The sequence below is a fragment of the Chanos chanos genome, chromosome 12 (assembly GCF_902362185.1).
Source record: "Chanos chanos chromosome 12, fChaCha1.1, whole genome shotgun sequence".
Lineage (NCBI taxonomy): Eukaryota > Metazoa > Chordata > Actinopteri > Gonorynchiformes > Chanidae > Chanos > Chanos chanos.
In genome coordinates, this window is record NC_044506.1 from 2,734,306 (window position 1) to 2,745,456 (window position 11,151).

The 11,151-nt window shown below is 37.4% G+C and overlaps 1 protein-coding gene across 1 annotated transcript; it reads right to left on the reverse strand.

The window, feature by feature from the left end:
- Positions 1-2,363: 2,363 nt before the first annotated feature.
- LOC115825441 (H-2 class I histocompatibility antigen, Q10 alpha chain-like) lies at positions 2,364-9,325 on the reverse strand. The gene is made up of 11 exons (XM_030789274.1): positions 9,265-9,325; positions 7,591-7,863; positions 7,191-7,481; positions 5,539-5,814; positions 5,113-5,250; positions 4,876-4,893; positions 4,358-4,429; positions 4,093-4,143; positions 3,103-3,141; positions 2,664-2,735; positions 2,364-2,410 (listed from the first exon to the last, which is right to left on the reverse strand). The coding sequence occupies exons 1-11, from the start codon at positions 9,323-9,325 to the stop codon at positions 2,364-2,366; spliced, it is 1,338 nt and encodes a 445-aa protein (XP_030645134.1).
- Positions 9,326-11,151: the final 1,826 nt, after the last annotated feature.

An 11,151-nucleotide genomic window follows, 5' to 3' on the forward strand; every position in this document is an offset into this window, starting at 1 on the left:
GTGCTTTCTGGTGCTTCCTTGTTGTTCCCTGTGCTTTGCTCTAAGTGATAATGGCGGACTGTCGACGGATTATGACGAGCTTTAAATGTAAAACACTTTCCAGCCAATAATACAGCAGGCATACGAATATCATCTACACTACGTAAATTGTCCCGTTTCCTTAGGGAACACAAGGGAAACACCCCACCAAAAAAAAGGATTTTCCCCATAACTCTGCTATGAGAGAGGCGAAGAAGCAAATGAGTTGAAAATGAAGACGAGACAGTACAGAGTTAGGAAGGGTGTTTTATTATAGCACAGTAGATTTGATTATGGGTAGTTACGTCGAAAATGATTACTTTTCTGTTAAAACCTGAAAAAGCTCGAATGCGTTTCTCGTGACCTACGAGAGACAGAACATAAATGCAAAATAATAATAATAATAATAATAATAATAATAATAAAGGTTTAACAAATTCTTAATCTTAAGCCTCTAATAGCACAAGCCCATGCCTGGAGGTAATTACGATATTCAAATAAGAGGTAAGAGAAGTGCTATGATTTAGTATCAGACTGAATGTTCATAATAAAATGTTATATAAAATGTTCATACTGTTCATATGTCAGAAACATTGTCCTTGTGTGATAAAAAGATTTTTTTTTTTTACAGCTTTCAGCTACAGTGCTTTCTAAATAACAGAAGTGACAGTAGGCACTAGATCAGTACTCATGATAGTGACAGGAGTATACAGGAGGAATATGTCAGCATATGCAGAAATATCCCAGAATGCCTTTTTCCCTTAGTAATATTGTGAAATACAATACATGGATATACCTCAAGTTCAAACTTCTACATTCACACAACAGGCAAGAATATTCCATCTTTTTTTTCTACAGTTATCCTATCCTATCCTACCCTATCCTATCCTATCGTCATAATTATTTGATCAGTAATGATAATCAAGGCCTGTAATGTTTCATATAATTCATCCCTATCACTGTGAGTATGCAGTGTAAATGAAACAATGTCCCAGCGACACTGGCTGTTTTATATCTTGAGCCTGTGATTGTTTCAAGAGATCCCACACTATATTAAAGTCATAACAGCACAAACAGGGGATAAAACAGAAAACACAAAATCATTCAATTCATTCAAATGCAAAACAGTGTCCTAGTTTTTGTACAGCATCCCAGAGTCATAACACAATTGATGTTGCATTAAATGTCACATTTTGATTTTTTACAATAAAGTTAACTCAATTTCCTGTGGCTAAATGTAAACAAAGTCGTGTAAGAGTTGTTGTTTAGTCACTCGTATGGTTTAATTTGTTGATCGTTATAGTTGTGTTTGCCTTTGCTGTCAATTTCCACAAACCTTTTCTCAGGACAGGGCCCAGGCTGAAAGAAAAATTTACATACAGTTACTTTATATCGTTAGAATAATTAGAATAAAATGTTGTCACTAAAGACAGAGCAACAACATTCGCTTATCAAAATCATACACACAGCCTGTTCCTCTCTGTATAAAAGATATAGTTATGTAAAAACATTATAAGTGTGCCGCTAATGTTTTGTGACCCACTGGGATTCTTTGTGATGTCAAAGGGGTTTAGAGTGTGGAAGTTATTCCCTATAGACATTTCTAGAAGACTTTCAAAGACTGGCTTAACTCTCTTACTAATGTCGTGCACTACCTTTATTTTGCCATTACAGAAAAAGGATATCGGACAGAATTGTAACTGCCAAGCACTAACAGAGGAACAGGGTTTCCTTGAAAGGAGTGAAGGGAGTCTTGCTTCAACAAAAGTACTCTAAAAAGATAGCATCTCTAATGTAGAGATAAATTTGAGATTAGTTTGAGATACTGCCAGCTTGTGGCTTACTACTCTATATTCTGTTCAGTGCCTTTTACAGTTTCTGAAGTTGACTATCTGTAATCTAGACATGCGTGGATAAAGTGAAGATTCACAGTTACACATTCCACTGATTTATAACAAACTCTCCATTTTTTCACATGTCCATAAATAGAATTCTCAAGGCTGAATTAGAGTGTTAACAAAAAGGCCTAAGCATAACCATGTTTCTGTCTTAAAAAAAAAAAAAATCAGTGTTTTAGTGGGAAAACTTGACAAGCTAACCATGAACATTTGAAGGTCTCCAGTAAATGGAAATTAAACCATTAATCTTTTGTGAAAACTGCTATGGTCCACATAAATTTCCATGTCAAAACAAACAAACAAACAAAAACAGTTTTTCAGTGAACGATGAAGAACATGCCAGTGAAATATGTTGTGGTCACAACAGGAGTTCAATCAAAAAAGGTTGCAAAGTAAAATATGGACAATGTTTAACTTCTGTCAGTTCATCAAACTGAGTTCTATGTGTCACCCCCGTGTCACCCCCTTTGGACCCCTAAAGACCCCTAATGATCCTGAAATATTGAAATAAAAGATATTAAACAGAAATGCTCAACACGACCAGATATGATGTACTGTAATACTGTTACTGTAAAATATAGGTGCCATAAAGAGAAACAGTTTTCTTTTGGGTTTTTTTTTGGTTTTTTGAGAGCTTGTCACTTGTGAAACTGAACTCTGTGTGTTGTCTCTTTTAGGCCTGTGAAGAAGCTCTACTCTGGTGAAATATTTTAAAAAGAGACATTAAAGGAAAGTGGAAAGTGTTACCTGTCAGCATTTGTGCAGTTTCATTAACATTCTCGTTGCTGCCTCCTGGTGAACTACCACTGCTCCCCTGGCCTGGAAGAGGCAGCAGAGAGTTGCAGGTAAATATTTTGAATAAAATATACATCAAAAGGCCTCGATGCATGTGTTAACTCTTTGTCACTTTACAAAAATGACACAAGGGTTTATAACTAAATCAATTAATGACTCTTATTAAATAATTCTAAACAGTTTTTTAAGAAGACAATCAGTATATTGCTTATGATGTAGATCAACTGTTTCACATTACAATAATCGAAGATCCATTCCATTTTTTGTTTTAAAGTGGCACAGCTACTGGCAAATACAGTGATAGTAACTGAGGGTTTAAACCCAGTAACTGGGGTTTAAAAAACAGGGAATAAATTAAATATAAGACATTCCAAATTTGTCATTTTATTACCTGAATCAGATGAACGATTGGAGCTTTTATCCTCTGATCCTGAAAGTGAAAGAGAAAGAGACAGTTTAAAATACTGAAGCAGACTCGTGTGCTTCAATATGATTCAAATTCTAAGGGCCTGAGAAGTTTCTCTTGCAGGTTAGCTCAACAGATGTATGCCTGTTTGCTGCAGAGTTTAGAAATGTATTTAAAAATTTCATTCATGTATTAGCTAGATGACTATTATACAACTGTAGTGATTCAAACAGCTTGCCATGGTAGCTACAACAAAGCTATAAACCATTTCCCAAAACTGTTATGGTCTATGTAAAAGCACATCTGAAAAGATTACATAGGAACGCTAAAAAGATATCAGTGCATTTAGAAGTGGCACATATTTTGTAGCCACACCAGGAGTTCATTGGCACATTTTAGTGCTCTGGTCTTTATATTTTTTTCTCCTTTTAAAATTTGATCAAAAGGAGAATCAACTATGTTAAGAATAAGTGTTTTGTCAGTTAGCTTTGTCTTTTGTCTACTCTTTTCAAAAAAGTCCACATAGAGCAGTGGACTACATCAACCAATCAGACCCTAATAATCTTCCTGATCCAAACCTCAGATCAGAGGCAAACAGAAAAAGACATTGTGTTGCAGCCCCTCTAACACTGCCATGCACCATTCAGCCTGTACAGTTTTATCTCTTAAAAGAGTCTGTTAACACAACAACAAACATTTACTCTGTAATAACTGCATTTGGTGTTGGAGAGCCTTAACACACTCTTAACAGTAAGATGTTTCAGATACACTCATTTAAAAATAGAATAAAATAAAATAACAAAGACCCTGAATCATCCTAAATGACTTTTGAAAACTGTCATTCTTTAACGTGAATGACATGAATGAGGTGTTTTCCACTCTCACACAGTACAGGTTTAAGAACCTGTCAAAGACCAACTATCATTTCATTATCTCTGCAGTTTAAGACTTGACAAAACAAGTGTTTCTTTTCACCTGTCTCAGTCAGCAGTGGTGTGTTCACTGGAAGTCCCCCATCTGCTTTCACTGTAGCACAGACAGACAGAGCAAAAAGAGTCATGAGTAACATGATTTTAAACATATGATTATATTTAAGGAACACAGCTGTAAAACTCTAATGCTGTGTAAATATCCTAAGTATCAGAGACATAATTAATTAATTACATAAAAATTCCTACAGTACGTTGTGTTTAAAGTCTTATTTTTAATTCACATTTTGTTTCAAGTTTTAAATGCTCACCAGGTGGAGATCCCATGGTCACTACAGAGACTCCTCCTGACTGATCAAATGTTCTGGGCTGGACATTTATGTCTAAGAAATAGGAAGAATTTCATTAACAAGCTTGTTCAATGTCAAATCATAATCATTCTTCAAACACTAAAATCAGTAAACACAATCCAAACATATCTGTTGAATGAGCCAGACATGATAGAAACGATTTCTGTCCAACAAGGGCAGTTCCATGTTTTCTGATTAACCTCACAGTTCAGTAATTTAAGGATCTACTGATTTTCAGAGCTGTAAACATCTAAGTTATTCTATTTAAACTAGAATAACTTAGATGTTAGTATAAATGTCAGTCTGTGACTCTAACGTAAAAGAATCCATCATCAGAGACAGTCCTATTGTTGTATGTAGAAAAACAAACATTTTATCTTAGGAAACAAATGATGAACGGCAAGTTCAACCACTGAGCAATTTATTATAATATTAAATTAGATTAAAAAAATGAAACTGTTAAATGAGAGTATGCTTACCTCTCTGTCTTGATGAGCCTGTGGGATAAGTAAACAAATTCATTAAAATTCAAGATTCCAAAAGTGAGATCTACTTAAGCATTGTTTGGGAATCCACTGAACACCGTGTTAAACTTTGACTTGTCTACTTCAGAGCTGATGTTTAATGTTAGCAGATTATTTAAGTCAGTTCCATGACTCTGAAACAGCATTTCAGCATGAGGAAAGACTGTAGGTTGTAGGACAAGGTTGAATCACAGTACTCACCAAGTAGTCCTCTCTTACGGAGAACAAAGATGATGACACCAACCACCATCAGAGTGAGGACAACTCCGACAACACCACCAATGACACCACCAAGAACTCTTTCTCCATCACAGTTCCCACAGTTCCCATCTACAAACAGGACAAATAATAATAATAATAATAATAATAATAATAATAATAATAATAATATAGTTATATAATAATATAATTTATAATATAAATTTTAGATATAATAATATAATGTAGCCATATCATCATCATGTGTATATAACCAGGTGGCAATTTAGTAATGATCCGGAAAAGAAAACAAAATGTACACACTCAAACACACACACACACACACACACACACACACACACACACACACACACCTTTTTGGGACCATTACCTAATTATAACTATGGCAGTTTTAATTACCCCAAATAGCAATTTTTGGTTGGTCCAGGGTCCTGTGGTTCACCCAACAGTCATAATCTGCTTTTTCAGCCTCAGGGATCTCCACACTCTTCCTCAGCTGGTAGGTTCCATCTCCGTTTGGCATGACATTCTGGGGTTCTGTGTCATCCAGTCGAATACGATTCTTTCTGATGAGCAGTGTAATATCTTTGGGGTAGAAGTCAGTGGCCATACAGGTCAGGGTCAGCTTGCCCGGTGATTTAGCTTTCTTTGCAAAAGCGTAAACGTCAGGAGGAGCTGGAGGGAGAGAAAGTTGTTTTTTTGATAAGGGACTTAGCATAGCAAGCAAAACTAGTTTCTAGGGATTTCTTTCTCTATCTTTTTAACTGACACTGGTTTATTTTTGCTCCACTTTGCACAGGTGCCATTATATTTGTTATCTTAGTTGTGAACATAATATATGCAAGAACCAATCCTTAGACCATGTACTCCTAGACTTCACCATTTAGTGACAAGTCAAGGTAATGTTGAGGTTGTAATGTAAAGAGAACTTTAAAGTGTTTTAAAGACCAAAACATTGTCTTTTTGTCATTGTTTAAGACTGAAGAATGAGAGATGTGGAAATGCTGTAATAAAAAAAACCCACACAATTAAAAACCCACACAGATATGCTCTGTACAACATAAGGAAGATCAAGGGGCCGGTCTTGTCAGAGCACTCAGTGCAGCTTATAGTCCACATATTGGCCATTTCTCATCTGGACTACTGCAATGGCCTCCCTGCTGGTCTCCCTCAATGTTCAATCAATCTGCTCCAAAGAATTTAAAACAAACCTGTTTGCCCAGTTTTTAACCTAGAAAAATGTTCATATGGCACTCATCTCTTTGACTCCTTCCACCTGTTCCCTGTCGCTGCCTGTGTCAGGTTAAGGACTTTGACACAAGCCTTCAGAGTAGCCAGTAGAACTACACCCATCTGTATCCAGTCTGATATCAAACCATACACCCCAGGGTGCCGGCAAGGTCTGCCTCAATGGGACTTTATAGTCTAGGTTGAGGTCTCAACCATTACTTTTTTTTAAAATCTAGATCTTAAATGGTGGAGGAGCAAGTTGCTCACTGTGTTCTGAACACGCTGAACATATTCAAAAATCACCTCAAAAAACTTTCACATCTTTTTGATTTCTTAAACACAAACCTTGCTTTGTATTTTTGCACTGTAGAACTGAGGTGTATATATATATATATATAGATATATATATATATATATATATATATATATATATATATATATATATATATATATATATATAAAATCCTGGCCCAATAAAGCCATACACAGTCCCTTGGCACCAGCCTCTGGGTGCTGAGATGTGTTGATTCAGGCCTATTTACTTTGCTGATTGTAAGTTGCTATGGACAAAGGCATGTGTGAAATGACTAAATGTAAATGTAAGTCTGTAAAACCATCTGTGTATCAGATTAACTTTCACTTTTCTCGTTTGTCAATTGCCATGCTTAAGTCTTAGGTATTGGCGTATCATTGTGTTAGTAAACTGACATGTGGTAAACAATAGAGTATCAATACGGTATCAAACCAGGGTTTACAATGTTCATATGTACTTACAAAGGTAGTACACTATAATACTGATTCACCTGACCACATGTACTCACAATGTTTCTTGAGATCCTCTTCCCCATAAGTCATGAACTTGGAGAGCCAGTCCACACACTCCTTCTCAAGGTAACCCTTAGTGTACTGGTTGAGAATGGGCACATCATCCCACTTCCTTTTAGTGGGAACGGCCTGATCAACTGGGGCCACCCACTGCATAGTGTCATCATCAAAGGACAGGAAGTCACTACCATCATAACTGTACTGGTCAACACCACTCACAAATCTTACTGATCCATCAGAGTGTCTCTCAGCCTCACAGCCATGTCTCCACTGAAGAACATGGACATCTGAAATGGTAAAGGATTCAAATAATTACAAATAGCAAAATATTTAGTTTGTGAATCAAGAAGAGAAAAAAGTTAAGTTTTTGTGCTGAATTCTGTAAGTTTTACTCACCAGACTGATTGTGTCTCATTCGATCCATCAGAATATTGACATTGACTTTAAACCACTGCTCTTTACTCTTTCGTGACTGAGTGCCTTTCTCCCAGTAGTCAGCTGTCAGACTCTCTCTCATCCAGTCTTGTCTTGGAATCTTGACTTTGTCCTGACTGTTGTAGTAGTCAATCTCTTTGTCATCAAGCAGGCCCATAGCAGTGAACTCATGGATTCCAGGTACAGAGACAGGTTTGGAGAGGGCGGTGTATATGTAATAGAGAGAGTGTCTCTCTGGAGGAAAGAAGAGCCAGATATGTGAACTTCAGAGACTTCTTTTCTGAGGGTCATTTACTCAAGACTGCAGAGCTACAAAACAATGGTGATGAGGTAGTACTGGATTCTGTACATCTGTGTTACCTGTCAGTCAGATAACTATGAGTTACTAAGTTTAAGTCAAATAAATACAATTAAAGGTAAGAAAAATTAAATCACTAATCAGAGTCTACACACTATTGTTTAGTATAGAGTTTTGTATAGAGAGTTCTCTCTCAGACTGACACACTATTTAGTTTCTGTGTTGACAGTATGTCATACTGCATCATCGCTTCTCCCAGCTGCTAATCTGAGGTTAATTAACAAAGAAAAAAAGTCATGTCTGTTTTTTTTTTGGCAGGCTCTGAGATCAGATTAAAAAAAAAAAAAAAAAAGCCTTCCTTAATCATGCTGAGCACACTTACGTTTTGTAGGCTTCCAAATAACACTATATGAAAAATCGCCTTAAAAAAAAAACACATCAGCTTTGATACATTTCAATAGTGACCGTGGAACTATTGCTGATTTATTTATTTATTTTTTGAGTTTGCAAAATAGTGAAATAGAAACTTTGTAAATAATGGTTATATGAAACAGAAAATAAAACTTATCTGGTTACTCTAAAGGCATTTGTATTATAGCCTTTTAAAAGTGCTCCACAATTAATGCACAAAGGAATAAGTAAAAGAATCCGACTCTGTGGCGCGCTACTTTCTCGTAGCTTTAACTCAGGTCAAAACGCTTATCACTCCCGATGTGACCCCGTTAACAGTCCGGGTACAGCACATACATCGCTATATACGCTGCTTATATATAGTCTCTTGGTTAGTTGCATTTACATAGTCAGTAGAGAGACTGACAGGGTTAAGGAAATAACCTACTCTACATTTTTATGTGAACATATACAAAAAAAAAAAAGAATAATTTATTGATCACGAATTCAAAAGAGCCAAAATATGCAGATTTATCCCTTGCTGAGGGATGAATTAATTCTAAACGTTTGTTTGTGTCTTCAGTGATGAAATCAACAAAGACAGGTTTGAACAGTAAAGGGGGGGAAGTGATTGGTCCTCTGAAGTACCAAACTCAGGTATGCAAACCAGACCCGACTAACCAGTCAGGGCACTTCTTTCCGCTGTCATTTCTACCTAAAATCACAGATGTCTGTTTATGAATAATTTATATAAAACTGCAGTAAGACCGTTTATGACTGAGTTAATAATCAGAATAATACCATGATAGAATAATAACATGTAACTCGGGTTGTCCGGACGAATTAGCGAGAATGTATAAAATAAAATAAAAATTTCTTTCACTTTCATTTGTACATTTTCTTTTGTTTTATTTAAAAAATAACTAAATACATGAATAAACACTTACCACACTGTGCCGGGAGAACAGCGACAACTAACAGAACAAACCCAATCGTTGGAACCCCCATTCTCAACGACAGTTTGTGCTGTTTTGATTAAAGAATCCCTTTCGAAACGCGCAGGACTCACAGCTATGACCCAAACACTGACGATTCCCTGTTACGCTGATACTGAGTTTGTGGAGTTTCAGCAGACGTTCATAAACTTCGCTCAGCCAATGAATATTATAAGTATTATTACATATCACCTGTCTCTAGGCAGATTAAGATGGGGGTTGACATAAACTGGCGGAGCATGCGACGAAGTGAAACATGTTATTAATAATTCGTTATTCTTTTTCTCAGCGAAGAACGGTGGCTAATTATTAAAAGAGAAAGCGTGCCGTGAAAATTCTGTATTTTTTCTAATTTCCATCAGTGCTCTGGCCGCAGGTGTGTTGTGCTCCTTGTAGACATAGGATTAATGAATAGCCGAGCAATGAGCCTCTGAATTACAGCTCGAAGCTTTGAGATCGCGATTGCGAACGATGTGTCATTGCAGCATGTGTTTACACAAAGACTAACATTTAAATACCTTTAAATACAATAAAATAAATTACTCATGTAACACCCCATACATCTGTAGCGAAGCGCCCACACACAGTCATGAGAATAACTGTCAGCTGACGGTTACGGTGTGTTAAACTACATTTTGGATTTGTATAAAACACCAGAAAGATCGCATTTTAGCGCTGACAAATGTGGGAATATAATCCAAATGTGTAATCCAAACAAGGCTGAACACTCTTGACTGCTGTACCGTGCTCTTAACCTGATGAGAGGTAAAACATGAGGTAAACCATAGCATACGGTTTCCACAGGTCTTTAATGGTAGACGGTGGATCAGAGTGAATGGTGGAGCTATACATTTCAAACTCTCTTGCCATCAGATCAGTGGATAGATATTCACAACAATGTGATGCATGTCTTTTATTTTGCTGAGATAAAAATCAATTTCTCTTGAATTGTGTAACATAATGAACTTTAAAGACTGAACTATTGTGAAAGAGAAAAAAAAAACGTGCTGAGTGCACACATAAGACAAAGGCAAGCAAATGAAAATCTCTCTCTCTCTCTCTCTCTCTCTCTCTCTCTCTCTCTCTCCTCTCTCTCTCTCTCTCTCTCTCTCTCTCTCCTCTCTCTCTTTCTCTCTCTCTCTCTCCCTCTCTCTCCCTCTCCCTCTCTCTCTCCTCTCTCTCTTTCTCTCTCTCTCTCCCTCTCCCTCTCTCTCTCTCTGTCTCTCTCTCTCTCTCTCTCTCCCTCTCCCTCTCTTTCTCTCTCTCTCTCTCCTCTCTCTCTTTCTCTCTCTCTCCCTCTCCCTCTCTTTCTCTCTCTCTCTCAGGCTGTGTGTGTCTCTGTCTAAGGTTGCCATTGTTTTCTGCTCATTCTCTCTGCCTTACTTTCTCTCTCAGATACACACACACACTCAAACACAAACACATGTATGTTGGTTATGTATTGATCCTGGTGGATATGTTTCCAGTGCCTGCTTTGCTTTTGCCCAGTCATCTCTCTCAGCTCATCTCCATTCTCCCCTCATTCTTCTTCACGCCTCTCACTTTCACTGGGTCCAGACCCTTTGTTGTCCTCTTTCTTTTTTTTTTGTTACTTTTTCCCGAAACGGAATCCAAATCCGCCTTTTTGTCGGTTAAAGGCCTGCAGGCCGCCAGCAATGGAGGTGAGAGCTTCATTCCGCTTCTCTCCGACTTCTCCCTCATCCTCTCCTCCTTCCTGATAGTGCACCGCCCCCAAAGGGTGATCCGGGAACGGCCCAATGGGTCTCCTCCCGAGCTCCTCTCTCTGGCCCCTTCGAACGCCCCCCTGCGCCCAACCTCCGTTCAGACCCTCCACGAGAT

Bases quoted from the DNA above. Each gene is read 5' to 3' on its own strand.
- LOC115825441 (XM_030789274.1), bottom strand. From the start codon at position 9,325: ATGGGGGTTCCAACGATTGGGTTTGTTCTGTTAGTTGTCGCTGTTCTC. The intron at 5,251-5,538 runs GTAATTAAAACT...TCCTGTTTGTAG, and splicing joins ACCAAAAATTGCTATTTGGG to ATGGGAACTGTGGGAACTGT. The intron at 2,411-2,663 runs GTAACACTTTCC...TCAATATTTCAG, and splicing joins AACTGCACAAATGCTGACAG to GATCATTAGGGGTCTTTAGG.